Source organism: Thalassophryne amazonica, chromosome 13 (genome assembly GCF_902500255.1).
Source record: "Thalassophryne amazonica chromosome 13, fThaAma1.1, whole genome shotgun sequence".
In the NCBI taxonomy this organism is placed as follows: Eukaryota; Metazoa; Chordata; class Actinopteri; order Batrachoidiformes; family Batrachoididae; genus Thalassophryne; species Thalassophryne amazonica.
In genome coordinates, this window is record NC_047115.1 from 72,370,825 (window position 1) to 72,393,639 (window position 22,815).

Genomic DNA, 22,815 nt, shown 5'->3' on the forward strand with positions numbered 1-22,815 from the left:
ATGCAGGAATTTAACTAAAGCATGACAGAGCTACGTGCTCTGAAGCTGAGAGCCAAAGAGTTCCTAAGTGATGTAGTGGCATGGAAGCCAGGAGCATATGCGACATGGAAGCCGCGCAGGCAGGCGTCTGGAAACACCAAAAATATCAACGAGCTCTAATACAGAAATTAGAGTTGGCTAAGTTATCTTGAAAAGAGCTGCAGAAAGCTCAGACATCAGAGCACATGGCAGGAATGACGAGGTCAGAGAACATGGAATCTCATGGAGTTTTGTGGAAGCTCTTGGAAGAATCTGGCAGTAAATCAGCACAAAACCAGGGTTTAAGTAACCCGCTCCTGATGAGCCGCTCATGAACATCAGGTGCGTGTCGTTGATAAGCAGCAGGTGTTCCTCGGCTCAGAGTGCGCCATCTGGGGCAAATCAGACAAACTATACACAAGGTTAAAAAGGGAAAGGAGAGAGGCAGACAAAGGCAGCCCCTGACAATTTTACCTTAACAATATTGTAATCATCAGTAGTACCTTTGCATTGGAAACAAAATGGGATATCTTCTCAAGAGTTTCAACAAGTAGATCAAAAGCTAATATGCTGACAGACAAATAAACAAGTGAAAATTTCTGTTCATTCAGATTTGAATTTGGATATGTTACAAAGGGTTGATGTTGATGAAATTGGCTCTGTTATAAAACACAAAGTGACAAACATATTGCTGATAATGCCAGTGCAAAAATCCACAATGGCACAACCTTGGCAGAAATATATGGCCTCCCAAAGTGTCTTACCTGTTCTAAAGGTATCTCCATAATAACCATGAGCGAGCTTGGTCAAAATGCAGTTTCATTGTTCAGTGTTTCTTTTGATATACGCAAAATTAGATTTACATCTGTGTTCATGTTTGTATTTACAGTTCTTTTTTATTTTATCAAATTTATTTATTACTTCCGATTTCTATAAACTAATGACATACTGTGTATTTGGCAAATTCAAGACCAAATAAGTAGAGTTATGGAGAAAATTGTTTGAGGACCTACAGTCTATCCTATAGTATGGCTTGGCTGATTGGCTCAGCTGTAAAACTACTAGAATAATACAAAGTTCCAAACAGTAGAACATCACAGGAGAAAACAGTAACAGAGCCTCTTTCCAGTGTTTTATTCAGCATGATGAAATTTTGGTAAAATAAATCTGTTTTCTACTTCTCAGGCTCATCCTTGTAGAGCTGCCTTGCCATCAGTAACCAGGGGCTTCTTTGCGTGCGCACACACACACACACACACACATGCATGCAACCTCACTGCTTAGCCCTGTAATGGAAATGTGTAATTAAAGATTCACATTTATGTTTGGTAATCTCCTGTAGCATTTCTAAGATTTCCCCACTAATATCCAATCAAAGAGGTTTTCATTTGTGAAGGAAAATCTACATATTTGTAGTAATGGCAATCATATTAAAAATAAAGCCCTGGGGACTTCTGAAGTTCAGCTTTGATTTCACATACACCCCCCACCCCTCTTCTACCACATAAAAAGATTTTTTTTTTCTCTTCCCCCCCTCCCTTGTTCTGCAGTCCGGTCTAGAAAAGAGCATAGAGAGGGCCATAGCTGAAGGGGACATTGCAAAGGCGGAGGACATGAGCGACAGACTCGCCACTCGAGAGGTACGTTGTGCTGATAAGAGATCTTTGGGTTGCTCCCGGTGTGACAAATCAGGCTAATGGATCCGTGGCCATTTCTCCTGCAAAGACATAGGGGAACAAAAACACACGCAGCCATCCGCCATTCAGTCCTGCAGCCCTTTTTCATTGAGTTAATGGAAAGCCCTCCCCTTAGTTTTGAAGTGCTGCACTGTCTAAAGGACTTTTGGCTCTGCTTTTTAATGAAGGGTACATTGCTTTCAAGCCAACTGTTAAATCGTTCTGCAGGTAAGAGCTTCATACCTTTGAAGTGTACATGTCTCTAAACGCAGTGCCTGAAGTTTTGTAACTAACCGTCTTGGTAGGCATCAAGGATCAAGTAGTTTGAAACTAATTTAACATAAAGTGTAGCCCACACACATAATTGTGGTTTAAAAGACATACAGCTTCACTGTTGCTGCACCATCAGGCAAATTACCATATTTTGGGCATCAAAGTCAAGCTTCTTTGTTTTAAGAGGTATGTTTCTTTTAAGATTCTGTAAGACATTTAATTTAAGAATATAGTGGCACACGCTTTTTTGTGGCCATCCTGAGATTTTAATAACAATGGAACAATGGGGGACAAATGTATGACATTCTTAGTATTTGATCTGACTTGAAAAGTGTTTTCTCAAAATTACGATATTTAGAGAAAAAAGAAGTTATTAGGAACATTGTTTTTTTTTTTTTTTAAGCAAAAGTCACAAGAGCAAAGTCATATAGGGGGAAAAAGTACACCGTTCTCTTGTATATTTGTTAGAAACAAGTCATAAAAATAGATTAAAGTCATAAAATGTTGTAGACAGTGTTTGAAAAGGCTCATGACCAAACAGTGTTTCGCAAGTTTAAAGAAAAAGAGAGAGAATTTGGAAGATGTTTAGTTGTGCAGGTACTGGGAATCTTGTTAAAGTTGAAGGCTACATGGATTCCAGTCAGTATCACCAGATTCTTGAGAACAATGTTCAAGAATCAGTGACAAAGCTGAAGTTGTGCCAGGGCTGGATCTTTTGACAAGACAGCAATCCTAAGGGCCCCTTCACATATAGTGCAAAGTTTGGACGAAGTGCACACTTAGTGCGCATGATGCAGGAATCGTGTGCAAACCATATAATGTCGTCCCTGCCTCTAATGCCTCATACACCTGTTGCTACAACTATTTGCACACACAAGTGCTTCAAAGACAAAGTGTGCGCTGTGCGAAGCCATCACACCCTCTCGCGGCAGGTGTCGGCCAAATTCCAGGTGGCACGCATGAACATTTAACACCGCTCGCATGGCACTTAGAAAATGTGTGGCCATTCACACTCTTGGCACGACAGCAGACTGCAGACAATCACTTTCGCACTCACAGAGAAAGCTGTCTACATCCCACACGTGGGTGGCTTTGGTGTGTGCAGTGAGATGACAGGAGGTGTGTCATCCCACTGAAGCGTCTGTGGAAATCTGTGGATCTGTACATTCCAGCTGGACACCATGTACTGTGTTTGGACGGACATGGACAAACAACAGCCCACTGTGACGCATGTGTCTGTTTGCTGTTATCAAGTGGACATAAAGATCAGATCAGAACATGCAGCAGGCGAGCTTACTGTCACGTCACCCACGTGAGCTCTGTTACACATGACACGGTGTCCTGTGGTGCATCATCTACAAGACACGCACGCGGCTGGTCGGAGACATGCCAGCAGATGTGGACATGAATGAGACGAGCAAACTGCTTCTCATTCATGTCATTTCATGACTGTATGTCTGTGACCATGGGTCATTTACAGAGGAACAAACAGATCATATTTGTATTGCTCACTTGGTAAATGCGATCTTTTTATATGGTGTGTGATTTTAAGGTTTTTTTGTAATATTTCTATGTCCTTCCTGATATGAGGCAGATTCCCGCAACTTTCAAAGAACAGCTCCGTAGCTCAGTGATAAAGCTGCTGACTGGTAATCAGAGCTTTTGGAAGGTGCGAGGTTTGTGTCCAGTGGGTCTTTTTTTTTTTTTTTTTTTTTTCTACATAAGCAGTGCGATGTGGTCCCACAGGTACCGGCTGGTTTTTTGTATTTCCTCCACATAATCGACGCGATGTGCCTCAGCTTGCACTGTGTGTTCCTGCCCGACACTGGTGCATGCACGAACTCTCGCACTGGGTTCGTGCACGCCTGCCCGTCTGTTTTGTCGTGCGCTAATTTCGTGCTGTTTTGCCATTTTCGTCCAAACGCCATCCAAACTTCGCACTATGTGTGAACGGGCCATAAGCTGCTTTCTCATGTTGGCAGCAGAAATACCGTCACAGCAGAATTCTGTCTGCAATAGCAGACTGCAGGAGGTGATATAAGGAGCAGTCATTTTTTAATGATAACGACAAGGACAATAAGTCACTGAAACATTTTGCACAGCATTATATTAAAACAGGAGACCCTGGCTCTGATGGCAGCTTCATCAGGGGTGCCCAAATTTTGACATACCACTATATATGTGTGTGTGTGTGTGTGTATGTATGTATGTATGTATGTATGTATGTATGTATATAGAAAAGCAGAATTTGCATGTTCTCAGAGCCATAGAATTTGCTTTCATCAACCAACAGTTCAAAAAACATTTCAAACTTGTTGAATTTCTAATATAAGGGTGATTCTTAGACTACGGACACTTATTATGTCCTTTGATCATATTGTATGAAAAACAGAAAAAAAGGGGAAATTTAACACTTTTATAGTTATCTTTACAATGAAAGTGTGTTAAGAAATTTGTTCTAGTAACGGCGATGGTGATTTTTCTGTTATTAAATTTATTTATTTTTGTTTGTTTGTTTATTTCAGCATGATTGTATTCATAATGTTATATAATCTAGCATTCACAGTAAGAGGCTCCAAAAACAAGGTTCTGTTTGTAATTATAAAACAGGTGTCTGTGCTGTTCAGTGAATTAAATGCGTGGCTGAGGTATCTCCAGGATGTAATAGACATTAGTGTGCAGCAGCATCATCTTATCGTAGCCGCTAGCAGAGTGGTCAAATATGGGGAGTTAAATGAAAGCACTTGCGCTGTACTTCCAGAAAGCCTCTTAGAGTGCTGGTGGATTGGTTTAGCCTGAGCTGGGGTTGTCGCCTCCCTTGCACCTGCCTCGTTTCTTGCCAAAACCATGATGGGACCTGACAGTAGTCTGGCAGCAAAAACACTTTGTTTAGGAGTGATAACTTTATTTCACAAGAGTAGTGAGTTAACCGTTTTGAAATCCCCCAAACTAAATGGCGTAACATTCTATACCATGCTTTTTTATTTATTTATTTTTTTAGGGAGAGGGAGAGAGAGGGATGTGATTGTATTTCAGTAAGTTAGAAGGTTGGAAGGATTGTGAATCTGGTCTATCTTAAAGGGTACAGCATGTACTTGTGTGCTTGTACTGTGTGCTTCAAATAGCTTTCGGACCAACATGTTTGTTTACCACACTGCTGTTCACTTTTGACAGGAGCACTGAGACAAACATTTAGAGGATCAATAATCCCCACTGTTGCCAGAATCAATTTCAAGCTTATAATTGAGTAGCTCATTTGGCACAGAATGGCTTAGATGTTTAATTTGTTTACGGTCATAACACCACGACGTGATTGTGGCAGAAAGAATATGAACAGGTTTTTTTTTTTTTTATCAAAAACGTAAAAGCGTTCTGACAGCTGTGAAGAACTAAAGAGGCCCGTTTGTCCCTCTAGGCATTGTTTTGTAAAGAAAATGCTGCTACATGTTGGAAGACAATGTTTGTGTATTTCCATCCTTAATCTAATGGTTTCCCACTTATCTCTTCAAAGCAAAAGCTGATAGAAAGCTTACTGTCACAATCCCGCTTTTATAATACAAAAATATTTGTTTCTGTTGTTTTTCTGCTCCCTTCAAACCAATTCATTATTTCCATTGCTCTACTTTCTTCTTTTAATTTGAACATTAAAACAATTTGGGGGGGAAAGCCTGTTTTGAAGGTTCCTTACAAATTCTGTGAGATGTGCTCTTTCATCTGTCTCGCTTCTGAGACGTGCTGCTTGGATGTTACAGATTGAGGTTTTCTTCTCATTACCGTTTTAAAATGTTCCCACATTTGATGAATTCATGAAGCCTTGCTCTTTTTTTATGTTTTAACGCCCCCATAAACGGCACAAAGAAATCACGTCCCCTTTATGTAACTAAATATTCTTGTTAATGTCTCTGTTTTTTTGACAAATCTTCATAGTATATTCCTTTAAATGATTCCCTATTAGGAACCAGTATTACAGATATGGTTCTTTTCTTATAAACATGTCCGAGGATTGTTTTTCAGAAGCTTTAAAAGTCACAACGTATTGTTTAAAAATACTCCTGGTAGCTCAGTACATTAAATACTACAAGTTCTTCAATTAAAAAGATGATTGCTACATACTGTTTTGTAAGTTGCATATGGTCTAATTAACTCTGTAATTAGCTTAACGCTGAGTGACTGACGCATGCCGTCTAACCAGTTCAGTCTGTCAGTAGACACGATAACATCCAGCAACCAGGATTTCGAAAATATTCTTAGCAAATGAACCAGTACAATTAGAGTCCAACTGAAATGCGACCAGTTACCACAGTTTTTTTCATTCAATTACAGCATATAGGATTTGCTGTATAAATCCCATGTTCTGGAGAAAGTTTATTCAGAAAGAGACAAATTTGTGTATTTTTAGCTTCATAATGGCACACCATATCTGAGTATACTGACAACAAGTTCATCCAGTTCAGCATTTATATAGCGCCAAATCACAACATAAGTTGCACATTAGCCACCCCTGAGAAATCGCATTGGCAAGAGTGGTAAGAAAAAACTCTTTGTAATGTAGGAATAAATGTCAAGCAGACCAGACTCAAAGGGGTGACCATCTGCTCTGGCCATACTTACAGTAACAAATAAAGTACAACAAAGAAATGTCAAACATTCAAGGCAAAGAAGATGCAGCCAATCATCCAGTTACTCATAAGGGTATTATCTCACTGGGCTGTGGCAGCTTGTGAAAGGCATTTGCAAGGGATTTTGCAATATTTCATGCGACATTTGCTGTGTGGTGCCATCTTCTCACATGAGTTGCAGGGTGTTGCTCATGCACTGCCTGAATTTTGAACAGATTGGAGTTGGTGAAGTGACACGGGTCTTCTGAATGTAGTCCCTGCAACTCATAACATACAAGAATCGTCAGAGAACTTTGTGAGGAGATGATGACAGATAAAACTACACTGTCAATGACTAGAGACAAAAATGAGGATGCAGCATTTCACACACAAGCTGCCCTGGGAGCACGCTAAAACAGCGGAGATGATCCGAGAGAGACTGCGCTTCTAGAAGTGGCTGAAGGAGACCAGGAACTGCAGTTCATTTGCCAACCTGTGTGCATGTGTAGCCTGCGGGCTGGACACACACCTGTCCATGGTAGCTGGGATCATCTTTTTTGTTTTTTCCTAAATCGGGGCAGCTATGGGAAAATGCTGGTAACCATGAGCCACGTGTGTGCGTGGTCAGCCCGTGCACAGAGAGGTGGCCTTCAGCACAGCAGTGGACAAATATTGGCCAATCCCAAGAACCAAGGAGGATATCTGTCCACAGGAGTACGACGTGCACAATCCTTGCATGAGTGTGCCAGCCAGGAGCTCTCTGATGGCGTGGGCCGCTGGACATTGCATTTTTCATCCTGCAGGAAATCATTCCACAAGTTAGTGGGTGTCTTGTTCATAGTTTTCTTTGTTTTGTATTTTTTAATCAGTGGAGCCATGCTCGCCTTTGTTGTTGTTATTATTAATTTATTTATTATCATTTTATTGTTTATTTTATTTTAGTATTATTTACAGGGCTGTTCCTTAATGGATGCATTCAGGATTATTAAACAGTCTAATGACGTAAATAATAGCAGGATAAACCAGCTGAGCACTTTGTGGCATCTTTTTCCTTTGTTTTTGCTTGACAGATGACAAGGTCTCTGGAATTAGAAAAATATTGTTAAACCAATTAAATAGAAGTGATAATATTCTGTTGAAACTTAATTTTAAATTTAGAATGTAAATTTTATATAAAATGCATTTAGTTGAAATTGTATGTAATTCATATCAGATAAATAGGAAAAGGAAAGGATTTGAGCACTTCTGTCTTTAGGGATGAAATAAAGAAACGAACAGATCCACATCTATTACAAGTAATAAAAGAATCAATGAATGTTCCATGAAATATGCATGATTTGTGATAGCAGTATATCACAAACTGATAGAGCCATGCTGTCTGGCTGTGTAACAAACCATAAATACAAAATGCAAATTAAATTAATAATAATAAGCTGTGGATACCATACAGGAAAGATAAATGGATTGTATTCAATTGTACATTGCATTTGAACATGGGGTTCAAATGGGGACTCCATCAAATGGCAAGGAAGCTCCCACTTATTTCTACCCCATGGAGTCCCAGGGACTCCAAATTTCCAAACCTATACTGCTTTTATTTCTTCATGATTGATGAAAATGAAGTCCAAGACTTATTCACTGACTTGAAAATGTTCATGTTATCCATCCCCTGACTTGTGTCAAGAAAACTGACTATAAATATGATGACTTTAAGACTTAAATTTAGAATAAATTGCTGCAGTCCCAACTTTTTTGGAGTGTGCTGCGGGGCTTAAATGTTGGAATGGATGAATATGAACAAAATTAAATTAAATTGACCACACAAAACATCTTGGGTTTTTTGCGCTTTTCATATCATCACATCTTGTGCTGGTTTGGGGTGGTAGATTATTGCAGGCATGCACCATAAACCAGGCCAGATGCACACAACTCAGAGGTGTACCTGAAATTGGTGCAAGTACAACAATAATATATTAAGACCAGCAAAACTATTCTGTCTGCAGTCTCCACACTGATGTTCCTCACTGACTGCTGATTTTGTAAGGCTGTGATATTAAAAAAAAAAAAAATGAAAAAAAAAAAATACTGGGCGTCAAAAGATTTTTTTTTTTTGTTGTTCATTTGTTTTTTCATGCTTCTGTCTTTTCTCACCGTTTTTCAAATATGCAGAATTAGGATGGGGTGGGACTGCATCAGGACAAAACCAGTAAGAACACTGTTGTCCTGTCTTGTAGATGCAGAAATTGAATGTGTTCTCATTGTACAGGAACTTTAAAATTGCACATTCATTCTCACAAATGCACAGTTTTTCCTCAAACACTGGATTAATGTCTGTTCCATAAGTTCCATAAGGGGGTTTTAATTTGTACATTCTGAGAGTACACAAAATTAACTATTCCATTATTCTATTTCATGCAGCATAACTTTTGCAACAAATAATTATTCCCTCTCTTATTGATGTAAACAGAAAATGGAGTGTTTTGACACCATCAGGAGCTGTACTTTATATGACATATACAGTGAGTGACTATACATATATAACAACAAAAAAGACTGTCATGCTGTGTTAGGACTTACACTTTCTCCTAAGCACTCATCTCAGCTATTAGTGTAACATTACCACTTCAAAACAAACTCTATTAGTCTGTCACAACAGGGGGTTGAGTGCAATTCATAACTTCCAGGAAAAAGCAGATACCGAGCTACTGGCCTCTGTTGGATCATTGAGAATGATGTGGCTGTTTATACAAAGTAGCATGTACTTGATGGCATCAGTTAAAGCTGTAGGTAGCTTACCGTAAATTGATTGATTGATTGATTGGGTGGTTAACAGGCCCTGTCAGCTGCCAAGACAGCTTATTATTCAAATTTAATTCTTAATAATAATAGTAAGTAGGTAAATTTAATTTATAAAGCATATTTAAAAACAGCTTCCATTGACCAAAGTGATGTACAAAATGTACATAAAATAGTAAAACAAGTAAAAATATGAAATAGATTGTAGTAATAATAATAATAATAATAAAACATAAGTATAATAATATTATTATTCAAAATGCGCAAGCTATTCCTGTTTTTTTTAGGACATAACTTTTTCTATAATAGGGAAGAGGATGTTAGAAATAAAATGTTTCAGCCTTTTGTAGGTATGACAGGAAGTCCTCTAGAATCATTTGACATGACTGATGTATTCAACATTATTTCCATAGAAAATTACCGAAAGTGTTTCTTTTTTTTTTTTTTGACTATTACTAATGGCTTGTAAAGATCTCTTCATTATTTGGACTTTGAGTTGAGTATTATTAATTTATCTCCCCCCCCCCACCTTCATTTGAATGGGAATGTGTGTGTGTCCAAGCCTTTGATGGTACTGTATAAGAATCACCCTTTCTGTACATGTATCTGTCTGTCCATGAATCTTAAAAGTGCAACTCCTAAACCTGGTCTTGTCTGTTTAAGTCACTCTTATGCTTTTTAAAAGTCCTTCACACTCCTCTTAACAGTTTTTGCACCTTAAGGTACCTTGACAACTGTGCGTGAGCTGTGTGCGGATGCATGCAAGTGCACAAAGACAATTTTTGAAATGTCCAAAATCTCTGGCACACATTCATTTTGTGAACTAGATGTGAACATTGTGCAATCTATTCGAAAACACTGTTTGTCAATGCTGGTCAAGGTGTGTCACTGCCACAGTGCATCTGAATGAATTTGACGAGATGTTACATCCTCAATAAACATAATTTTACAGATACATTAACAAAGTCATAAGAAGGAATGAAAATGAAACTGTTTTACGAAGCCATTACAATATAAATATTATACATAATTACCCTTGAGATGATTCCAAATGTGTCCTCGACCTCATGAAGCACACGAGAAAAGCTGAGCTGTAGATAATTTATCTGTGAATCCAGGAGCAATGAGAGATGGTTTCATCAGCCAAATTCCGATGGTAAATGCGTGATCCGCTAGGAACTAATTATTTTATATAATGCACTGTCCAGTGGCACAAAGCGTGGCATTCACCAAGACAAAGCAGGTCGCATTGGCACAACAAATTGCGTGGCAGTGTGGGGATTAAATTTGTGCAAGTGTCGAGGTGACTTCAGGAGCTCTCTTAAGGCCTAAGATGCTTTGTGAATAACTTTTATCTTACCAAAGGAAAATTCTCAGAAATGTCTAAGAATTCAAGGAATTCTAAGATTTCCTAAGAATGATGACACTAAGAGCTGCTTTTAGCCTTTGGATGCATTGTGAATACGGGCCCAGGTGTCCTCCAGCAAAATGCCTTGCCACCTTTTATTTTACAGTTGGTGAATGTTGGTTGATGATGTTGCACTATGATGATACTGCAACTCCTCCTTGATGTGTTTGTGGATTTGTGATTTTTATGTTTAAAGCCGGTTTCCTGTTGTCAATTTTTGACACCCGATTGAACATTTTTTTGGTATGAAAAACCAATCTGATACCCAATCAAGGCCTAAAGATTTGTGCAATTTGTGGTAATAATAGAGTTGTACAATATTGTGACCAATCGGAAAGCTTATAAACACGTTCAAAGAAATTGTGAGCCACAAAATTGGATGTAATCTGTGCATATAAATTGTAATATGTGTCTTTAATTTTACAGACTGCTTTGGCTTTTGCATCTTGAAATAAATTATTTCTGCTTGAATGTGGATTTGTCTCCTCAGTCATTTTGATTTCAAATTACAGTTAAAGGTTAAAATGAAAATACAAAGCAGAAATTCTGTTTTGAAGAGTGCAATTTCAGTGACTGGAACAGGCAATGATCGTGCACAGCGGTGTACACAGTGGCGCTGTGCTGAGGCGCACTGTGTCACTCATTGCTCTGCAGATTAGCACATTGGCTTTATGGAATGTTGCCTGAGTTGCGTCGTCATTTAGTTGACAGTCATAGAGTCTAATAAACATTTCAGGCAGCAAAACATGTCCTGCGATTTAAATGCTTGAAGACCGTATACATGTTGATATACAGTAGTGTTCAGAATAATAGTAGTGCTATGTGAATAAAAAGATTAATCCAGGTTTTGACTATATTTCTTATTGTTACATGGGAAATAAGGTACCAGTAGATTCTCACAAATCCAACAAGACCAAGCATTCATGATATGCACACTCTTAGGCTATGAAATTGGACTATTAGTAAAAAAAAAGTAGAAAAGGGGGTGTTCACAATAATAGTAGCATCTGCTGTTGACGCTACAAACTCAAAACTATTATGTTCAAACTGCTTTTTTAGCAATCCTGTGAATCACTAAATTAGTATTTAGTTGTATAACCACAGTTTTTCATAATTTCTTCACATCTGCAAGGCATTAATTTTGTTGGTTTGGAACCAAGATTTTGCTCGTTTACTAGTGTGGGTCATTGTCTTGTTGAAATACCCATTTCAAGGTCATGTCCGCTTCAGCATAAGACAACATGACCTCTTCAAGTATTTTGACATATCCAAACTGATCCATGATACCTGGTATGCGATATATAGGCCCAACACCATAGTAGGAGAAACATGCCCATATCATGATGCTTGCACCACCATGCTTCACTGTCTTCAATGTGAACTGTGGCTTGAATTCAGAGTTTGGGGTCGTCTCACAAACTGTCTGTGGCCCTTGGACCCAGAAAGAACAGTTTTACTCTCATCAGTCCACAAAATATTCCTCCATTTCTCTTTAGGCCAGTTGATGTGTTCTTTGGCAAATTGTAACCTCTTCTGCACATGTCTTTTATTTAACAGAGGGACTTTGCGGGGGATTCTTGCAAATAAATTAGCTTCACACAGGTGTCTTCTAACTGTCACAGCACTTACAGGTAACTCCAGACTATCTTTGATCATCCTGGAGCTGATCAATGGGTGAGCCTTTGCCATTCTGCTTATTCTTCTATCCATTTTGATGGTTGTTTTCCGTTTCCTTCCATGCGTCTCTGGTTTTTTTTTGTCCATTTTAAAGCATTGGAGATCATTGTAGATGAACAGCCTATAATTTTTTGCACCTGCGTATATGTTTTCCCCTCTCCAATCAACTTTTTAATCAAACTACGCTGTTCTTCTGAACAATATCTTGAACGTCCCATTTTCCTCAGGCTTTCAAAGAGAAAAGCATGTTCAACAGGTGCTGGCTTCATCCTTAAATAGGGGACACCTGATTCACACCTGTTTGTTCCACAAAATTGACAAATTCACTGACCGAATGCCACACTACTATTATTGTGAACACCCCCTTTTCTACTTTTTTTTTTTTTTACTAATAGCTTAATTTCATAGCCTTAAGAGTGTGCATATCATGAATGCTTGGTCTGGTTGGATTTCTGAGAATCTCCTGAATCTACTGGTACCTTGTTTCCCATGTAACAATAAGAAATATACTCAAAACCTGGATTAATCTTTTTAGTCACATAGCACTACTATTATTGTGAACACTACTGTATTATGAATAGAATGTTAAACTCTATAAGGAGATGTTTGGTGTTAAAAACTGAGCTTGGCCAGCAAAAGCAATCATGATTGGTCATCCCTGGTCTGTGTTCTGAAAGTATTTAGATTCATTAATATGTAATAATTTACCAGATGAATATGTATGAATCATAATATGTATTTATCATTCAGTGTCTGAACCTTGTGGATGGTGCTAATATCCTTCATTATGTTCGAGCTCCAATTTCAAAAGAGCCAGCAGCTGAAAGGAAAACCCCACCGTCCTTGAAATGTACCATTTGGAAAGCCTCGCTTAAACGCTGTGAAACAAAGGTGGCAACGGGATTTTATTGGGGGAGACCTGGTGGCTTAGTCGAGACAAAGAGCTGACCTAAAAGTGTTGCATGATATTTAACCTTTTTTCTTCTTGGCACCTTTTTCCCCGTCATGCCCGTGTTTGTAATCAAAACGTAATGAGCAGTGCTTTTGTGGAATGTGGCTTTTATCAGATTTTGAGTTTGCCCACCCCGCGTCAGAATGTGAGGCTGACTCCGTCTCCCTCTGCAAGCCCTCCAGGCCACCGTGCAAACAGTTTGGGGAAACTCTCCTCTTTGTTCTTTTTTCCTTCAGCATATGCAATTTATCACTGAATGAACTTTTATTGTATCTCCGGATGACTCACATTAAATTTTTGCCCATTAATTTTCAAATGGATTTTGAAATGGGGACTAAGCTTTTATCAAATGCCTGGGAATCTCATTTGGATTATTGTATTTCATTAATTGCTTGATAGACAAAGCACACTTTTCAATGTAGATTTGTGTGCTGTTTAATTAATTAGCATGTTTTCTATTTTAATTGAAGCTGGGGTTTTTTTTTTCTCCCTAAATTAAAGCCCACAGCAAAACACATATATAATTTGTTTGTAATTAGCCCTTAATTGGTGGTAGTGCAAGCTTAGCACCCTCGCTTTCTTTTTTATTGCCATTTTATTTCCAGTCACTCATTAATTAAACTGTTTTTTTTTTTTCTAATTAGCTCATAAAACTGTTGATGACATATTATTGTAAGTGTGAGTTCAAAGCTTGCTAATAACTCTGCCCTACTCAGAAGAGGCGAGATAATAGAACGTGCACAAAGCAGCTGAAGTTTCACATTTTAAATTATTTTTTGGTCTGCTCCGTAATGATGGGATGTCATGGATCTAGCATCAGATTACTGAGAGAAACTTGCGACATGTGTTACCTCTGGCTGTGCCTTGCCAGGAGTGGGTGTTTTTTTTTTTTTTTTTTTTTTTTTTTTTTTTTTTTGCTTGCATGCCATGTAATTCTGTTTGTCAGAGTAGTGGAAAGATTACAAAAACCCTCTTATGAGCAACTCCGCTGTCGTACTCCATTTTATTACATCCACCATCACATTTTTTCATCCATCTGTTTGCACTATTACTTGAAAAATTAACTAGTTTTTATGCAACTTTGGAAATAACCCACATTAATTAGTTGTTTTTCCAGTGACCTCCAAGAACACACCTCTGACCTACGATGTCACAGCTAGTGCTTCATGTAACAGGATTGGTTAAGGAGGGAGGCACCATACAAATTGTTTTCCAATTTCTGGTGAAGAATTTTTGAAATATGAATATGAAACGCAGTAGTTTTTACATATATTTATCAGATACTAATACAATTCAAGACTTTTGATTTTTCAATTTAGTGTTGATTTAAAACTTAAAGTATCTGTCTCCACCACTTGAAAGAAATTGTGCTTTTATACCAGGCCACGACTACTTTTACCTCAATGTTTTGATTGTAATGGTTCATTATTAACAAAAAAAATAAATAATAATAAAAATACAAACACGTGGGTGTCCCCTTGGTCTTCTCCAGCTACTGGAGTCCTCAACACTCAGGCACTTGTGCTCTGGATCATGCACAGGGAATGTGCCACATGGCTAAAATGTCGAAGCTGACACTTTCTCACAGTGCAAGTGATACTACTCATCGTAGTCTCCCTCAGGAACTGCTGGTTTGAAACCAGAATCATTCCAGCGGTACCCGAGGATCCTCCGAAGAGACCTATGACCAAGACATCCAGTGACCGCCTTCGCATCCACGTCTCACAACTATACAGCAAGACAGGTAGCACCAGGACCCTAAAGACTTGGACCTCCATTCTCCTTCAGCGATGTCGACATTGCCAAACGCCTTTGTCCAGTGACCTCATGACTCCATAAGCTCTTTCCAAGCACCTCTCAATCTCAAAGGCTGAGGATCCCAAGACATGTATGTCACTGCCGAGATAAGCGAATCTCTGTACAAGTTCAACCCTTTCACCACATATAGATACACTTCTGATGGCTAAGTTCAGTAGGTTAAAAGCTTGGATCTTAGTCTTGATCCAGGGTAATCACAAACCCGGACACTCTAATTCCTCAGTCATCTTCTCAAGTGCTGCAATCAGAGTAACCATTGATTCTGCAAAGTCAAGGTCAGTAAACCTTTGCCCACCAACAAAAGCACCTACGTAACTCACTGGTTTCCTCAACTCTACCCAACACCCAGTCCATGCAAGCATTGAACAGTATAGGACCTAGAATATATCCCTGACAAACACTAGTTTTCATTGGGAAAACTAGTGGTCCATACAGCACTTAGAGTATCTGTGTATAGGCTGTCCATGATCTATAATATGTTCTTGAGATCCTAGAAATTCTCAGCATGTCCCAGTGAGCAGTCCTATCAACTGAATCAAATGCTTTGTGAAAATCAACACAGGCTGTGAAGAAGTACTGACAATATTCACTTTTGCATTCTATTAGTACATGTAGGGCTAGAATACCGTCGATGGATGACTTTGGCATGAAACCAGACCGTTCCAGTTGCTGAGCAGCATGTAGCTGGAACTGAATCCTGTTAATAATCCTTGCTAGCACCTTCCCTGGCACAGAGTGCAGTGTCATACCCCTGTAGTTGTTACAATCCATACTATCACCCTTTCCTTTCCAGACTGGGACACGAAGTCCTTTCTTCCAGGCTGCAGCGAAGATATCTGTATCCCAGCTTGAAACAAAGATTGTTGCAATGTCATGAAAACAGTATATCTGCCTGCCTGGAAGAGCTCAGCTCCAGTGCCACAGATCCCCAGTGCTTTCTGTGCCCTCAGCTGTTTCATAGCCTTTGCAGTCTTAGCAATATTTGGTGATTCACAATTGACTGGAGAATCACCTGCAAGAATCCTGACACCAGAAATATCTAACATCCCAGCCTGATGCAACTGCTCAAAGTAGTTGGTGTGACATCAGCAGAGACATCTGTCAGGACTGAACTGTTTTTTTTTTTGTTTTTTTTTTGTCATAGCTACAGTTGGATGAGCTGTACATTTGGAAGAACAAAGCACTTTAATCCCTCTGTAAGCAGATCGAGGGTCACTAGACCACAGATGGTGTGTCACTTGATCAGTGTCGTCTAATAAATGCCTCGTTGCCAGGGCCTTCACAGTGTGATTTCTTAGCTCCCTGTACAATTTCAATTTATTTTCATTTATGTAGCGGCAAATCACAACAGAGTTGCCTCAAGGCACTTCACACAAGTAAGGTCAGAAGAATAGTACAGCCTAAGATTTCCATCAAGCTGTACACTACTACTTCTCTGGGTGATATTTAGCCTGACCTCACATTTGGAACACCTCCTCCTATGGATATGAGTGGCTCCAGTACAGTCCTCAGCAATTTTCTGTGTCTGGTTGTGGAAAAACACCAACAGTGCATTCGGATCACCAGTTGTGTCCATGCCTTCAAGTCGTTCAGCCAAATTGCATGCAAATTCCTGAAAAGTAGTCTGATCTTGATGTCTGGCCACAATTAATCTTGGGCACTGAGAGGGCAGTAGCCTATGATTGACCATTTCCCACAAGGACATGGTCAGTCACAGCCTGGTATTAGAATACCATGTCCAGTGATGTGCATCTGGGCACTGAAACCAGGATCCACCAAGTCATAGTCCTCAGCTTTTTGCAAAGTCAAGGAGCATTATGCAATTTTCACCATGGTTACCTGTTCTGTGTGGAACAGCCCTGTCAGTGTCAGTGATTGCATTAAAATCACCCATGACCATTAAAGTGTCACTTCTGTGGCAGTCATCAGACACACAGTGAAGCTGAAAATAAAAAGTCTCTCTCACAGAGACATTGCTCATTGCAGTCAGAGCATAGACTGATGCAACAGACACAACACTGAGTGAATGAATCCATCCACAGAGACTAGGCCTCTTCCAGCGCACTTCAAACAGTGCAGCCACTGCAATGTGTAGTTTTCCAACCTCCCTTGATAGCAGTGGAGGATGGTCATCCATGCTGAAACCTGTAAATAAAAGTTTATTTAGGATGTAAAAGGGCAGCACGATGGCTGTGTGGTTAGCACTGTTTCCTTACAGCAAGAAGGTCATGGGATCGCTTCCCACATGGTTCTTTCTGTGTGGAGTTTGCATGTTCTCCCCATGTTTGCGTGGGTACCCCCAAGGGGTTCTGGCTTCCACTCACTTCCAAAGACATATAAATGAGGTGAATTGGAAACCTTGAATTGACAGTAGGTGTGAATGTGTTTTTCTGTCTATGTAGCCCTGCGATAGATTAGCATCCTGTCCAGGGTGTACCCGCCTCTCACCCAATGACCACTTGGAATAGACTAATTGGCATAAGTGGGTACAGAAAATGTATGTATGAATAAGGATGTAAATGTGCATTCTCCATATTTGCTTAAATACACATGAGATGTCAAAACAGCAGGGATGGTGGCCAGGTTGTTAGTGCGCTTGGTTTCTGTGCAGAAGGTTCCCAATTCAAACCCCACCCCTGCCACATTTCTCCATGTAAGGTGGAGTTGTGTTTGGAAGGGCATCCTGCATAAAACTTGTGCCAAATCAACATGCAGATCCACCTCAGACCTACTGTGGTGACCCAGAGTGAAAACAAGAGAATGCAGGAGTTGAATGAACCTTTGTTTACTTTTACAACGACATGGGTGGCACTGGTTGACCTCTTGCTTTTTTGACTTTTCTAACACTGAACCTTCTTCCTTTGGAATCATGTTTTTTTTTTTCTCCTACAACTCCGTTCAGAGAAATTATACTGCAATAACGCACAAGCTGCCTAATCTGATATTCATTCCTTTCTTATATTGCCCTGCTTTTCAAAGTTGACTAAGGCCACATTATTTAGGCATTAAGGTAGCGTGATAAGGGAATTAGGCTGGTCATTAATCGTTTACACGTCAAATGCAGCAGAGCAGCTCGGGGAGGTGATTTAGCGAGGCAAAGCCATATAGCCCCCGTTAATCCACCTCTCACACGTTTTAATTGGAAGAGGCTTCCTGGATAGGACATTTATGAATGGGTTTAAGGCTATTTCTTCCTTAAAGCCATCATTTATTTCACATTGTTAATAGGAGCTTTAACACTTTATCCACATAGAGACATATTTTTCTCATCCTTCATTTGGCTATTGTCTTTTTGCACTTACTCGTTAATTGCTACTGTGTTGATGTTCTGCATTGTAAATTAAGGACTTCTTAATGTCTGCTTTTATTTACCAAATAAGAAACCTGAAGGGCATTTATTTTGCGTGCATGGCTCTGCCAGTACCCTCTGTGTACCTTCTTACAATGGTTCAAAAAATAAAGAGTCAAAACTTGGTCTTTATCTGGGTCTGCCCAAAAAATGTATCGACCACTATTCCAAGCTAGACCAAACCTTTTCCAGAGGTTTTCCCTGCTCCTTTTAAAGCTCTTGGCTCTGCACCTTTATCCGGATCAGCCCCATAATGTAATAGGACCTTTTCCAGGATAGACCAAAACCATTTCACCAAAAATCATGAAAATTATTTAACATATCCTTTTTTTGCAATTACCCCCACAACCAAAGTCATGGTTCTGCTGCTTTTTGGAGATCCTACACCAACCCAACCTGTTCATTAAAAAAAAAAAAAAATCTTTTCATTTGTTGATGAGTAATTCTAGGTACAATCCAACCAAAATGAAAATGTAAATTTGCTGGCAGGGCTAAAGACACGTTATCAAAGCTGTTTTTGGCTAGATTTAGTTTTGTGGTGTGTGGCTAACATTTTTATAAAAATTTAATTTAATTACTTGGATTGGAACCCCGTGTTTAAGTCTCATCCTCTATGACGACCCAAACAGGAATGAACAGAAAATGGTACTATTGACTTAACCCTCCTCGTGGCCTTAAGCCGATGCTGCTGCAGTGCTTGCTTTGTGGACAAAGATTTTTTTTTCTTTTCTCCAAGTCTTGCAAAGGTCAGGTCACGAGAGAGAGAGAGAGCGAGAGAGAGAGACAGAGAGAGACATGGCTGGGAGGGATGCTTAATCGTTCATTAATATGTTATGTTGTGGGGATGCTTAATCGTTCATTAATATGTTATGTTGTGGGGATGCTTAATCGTTCATTAATATGTTATGTTGTGGGGATGCTTAATCGTTCATTAATATGTTGTGGGTAGAAGAGCACCAAAAAACAAAGAATACAGGAGGTTACCTTTCCTCTGCCATTATCCCAGCTTTGTAATTTTTCTTTTTCTTTTTTTTTTTTTAAACCAGCTCCTGATATGAAAGGTTTTGGCACTAAGATGCATGCAAGGCAGCTTGGGGGGGGGGGGGGATACTAAAAAGTGGATCAAAAAAGTAAATGAAAAATAATGTCATATTACTGAAAATATGAGAGGCTAATTTGTGCCGACTTTTTGCTAATTTTATTCTCGCCACAGAAAGAGGAGCCGTCACCTGCTCAGCGCCACAGCGCTGACAGTGCCAGTGATCCATGAAATAAGCTGCCGCTGGCTTTGTTCAGATAAGAATGAACAAATCTGCACAATGTACTGCTCTCGGAATCTCATTTTCATACTTGCATGCAGGCTAAAAGAAATAAGCTGTTTGCAGGCTTGATTAATCAGACATTTGAGGGCTTTTTTTTGTCACTTTGATCTGTTTGGTCTCCTAGGTAACTTGGTTGACATTAATGTTGAGCCCCAGTAAAGACAATCAGGTACTGTCAACTAAAATGTTTTAAAAAAGGGTGAAAATGAGGACCTTTAATGTTTTAAATATGGAAAAGGTTATGTTCATAATTTGTAAGAGTAAAAGAGGGTCTTTACAATTCATCTCTACAATTCAGCCTCCACCCTCATGTAGGTAATCCATGTATGGGGGGGAGAAGAAAAATTTCTGTCTCTAAATCTCCAAATGAGCCCGTTAAGCACCAAGATGTTTCATCTGATGTACTTGCACAGTGAGGCATTGTCAGAGTGAGGCCTTATTTTCTGGGAATAAAGAGCGAGAAGAACCGGTTCTCACATTGTTGTCAACAATTCAATCAACATCATCTTGATGATCTCAATGCACATTGTAACCACTCACGGTATGGCACCTCTATCAGTCCGGCATGGAGCTAGGAATGTTTTGGCATGGCGTTACCCACTCGGAAATCTGCTGCAAATCAGAATTTTATGTGTCTGTTCTTCCAGTGTTTGAGTAGAAAATACGATTTGTGGAATTTAAAGCCTCTAAAATAGCAAAGAAGTGGAGAACTGTCATAGTACGTGCGCTTCAGGTTATGCAGACGCTTTGAGAAATCTTGCAGTGACTGTATAGATGAATGCCTTGAGGGCCCAGCCGGAGCCCAGGACTTGCAGCCAGCTGAAGCCCTTATCATAAATCCAAGCAAAGTACCATTAATCTTTTTGAAAGACCTTTATGGCTTTTAATGTATCCCAAATTAGAACATTTTACACCCTTGGTTCCTGAAATATGGTGATAAAAAGCCTTTAGAGTTTAATTTTTTCTGCCTGCTCGCTCTGACCTGCTTAATCCCAGCATGCATTAGGAGATATTTTAGTTTCAGTCTTTCTAATAAAGTTTATCCCACTTAATTATAATTGAAACATTTTTTTTTTCCCAGCAGATCCTTTTTTTCCAAGTGGCACAGTGGTGGCATATTTCTTCATTACCTTAAGACTTTCTTCCCTCCGATTATGCTCTGAATATTACAGAGAATTAGTCAAAGGTTTGGTGAAATTGTTCCAAGTTGTTTATCAAAAGTTTTCCTTTGCTTGAATAATAAACCTATCTCAGAAGTGACAGAGGAGGCAGGATTTTTCTCTTTGTTTCCCGTGCCTCTGTGTGACTGGGGTTATTGGGATTATTCTGCTTCACAATACACACACGTCTTCTGTGGGATTTGAATGTTTGCCTCTTGCAGTCACGGTCATTCTCTTCACTTCTGATTTCAGCGACTGTCGGCAGTATTCCAAACAGAAATGCTCTTTTACAGTGGTGACGACGGCAGAATGCAATCACAGTGTTTTTAAGTTCAACAAAAATGACCAACGTGCTGAACAATGTTTGCTGCCGATTATTTAGTTTTTCATCCTTTTCCTTTGTAACATGGGAAAAAAAAGAATTCTCAAAAAAGCTAATCTGAAAGAGTTAGACTATCAACAAGATAATAATTGATAGTTATTTTGATAACAGCTACCCAACATGGTCTAGTTAAATTTTATGGGTGTTTGGTGCTTTTTATGTTTTATATCAAATAAACGGAATATCTTTTGGTGGTGCACTTGTGATAAGATGAAACAAGAATACACTCTTGGAAATTGTTGTTATTGAGCTGTAATGTAGCTAATATTCTATGTCTTTAGTCTCCTCTGGTTTCTGCCTAAATGTATATATACATCTCATAGGACTGCACTATTTAGGGTCTGTTCCTTTCTCTGCCCCTGACCAAGGCAGCATCACTACATCTAAACTTGGTCCCCGGGTGCTAGACTGTGGCTGCCCACTGCTCCTAGTGGTTGGATTGTGTCTAACTATAATTAGGAAGGGTTAAATGCAGAGGACAAATTTTGTTGTATGTATGTACAATGACAACAAAGGCCCTTCTTCTGTACATTAAAAACACTGAAGAAATCTGTCTTATGCAGAAAACCTTGTTTGTTACATGTAAATGCTTAAACATCTACATATTGTGTGAACTGAAATGCATTTGTTTGTGGTGGCAAAGTCAAACCACCAGGGACCTCACATACGAAGGCTCCGTATGCACAAAAACATGGCGTACTTCCGTCTCCACACTAACGTTCAGATGTATCAAATGCAAAATGGCCGTGTGCCATACCAAAATCATGGCTGCCGTACGAACGTTTCTACAACTATTGTTCCACTGTCGACACATAGGTGATGCTGGGAAACTGTTAATAGTGTGAAAACAAGTCATCAGAGTGATGTGCACAACAGAGACACACTGATGAGCAATTAACACACCCCGTGTTTGGAGTTATATGGGTGGATATAAAAACATGCGCAAATTGATGAAGAAAACGAGATTAACAATGGCTGTGTTAGCGTTGTTAGAGGGCCTTGCAAATGGTGCAATGCAACCCGAGCGAGTATTCGGGAAACGCAAGGATTTACTTGCAAATGAAAATAATTACCTCATAAGCCGATTTCAATTACCAAAGCCACTGTTACTGGAGTTGCGTGCAGAACTGCAGCCAGACTGGAGCGCAATACGTCAAGGAGCCAAGAGGTGTCTGTGCCCACAGACGTGCTGATCACGATGGGCTTCCTGGCAACACAGACATTCCAGCAGGAGTTGGCCAATTGGCCAGGAGTGTGCTAGTCAAACTTGAGCTGAGCAATGCCAGCTGTGTGGAATCGATCATCTGAGTGTCATCCAGGTACATCACATTCCAACATTAAAGCACAACTTGCAGCGAGACCTAGTTTCCCTAATGTAATCGGAGC

The 22,815-nt window shown here is 39.5% G+C and overlaps 1 protein-coding gene across 3 annotated transcripts in view; it reads left to right on the forward strand.

The window, feature by feature from the left end:
• Positions 1-22,815, forward strand: part of fam204a (family with sequence similarity 204 member A) — a 53,162-nt gene that overhangs the window by 16,128 nt on the left and 14,219 nt on the right. For all 3 annotated transcript variants that reach the window (XM_034184996.1, XM_034184995.1, XM_034184994.1), the window contains exon 5: positions 1,569-1,658. In XM_034184996.1, coding sequence (XP_034040887.1) covers positions 1,569-1,658 — 90 coding nt within the window. The remainder of the gene's footprint in view (positions 1-1,568; positions 1,659-22,815) is intronic.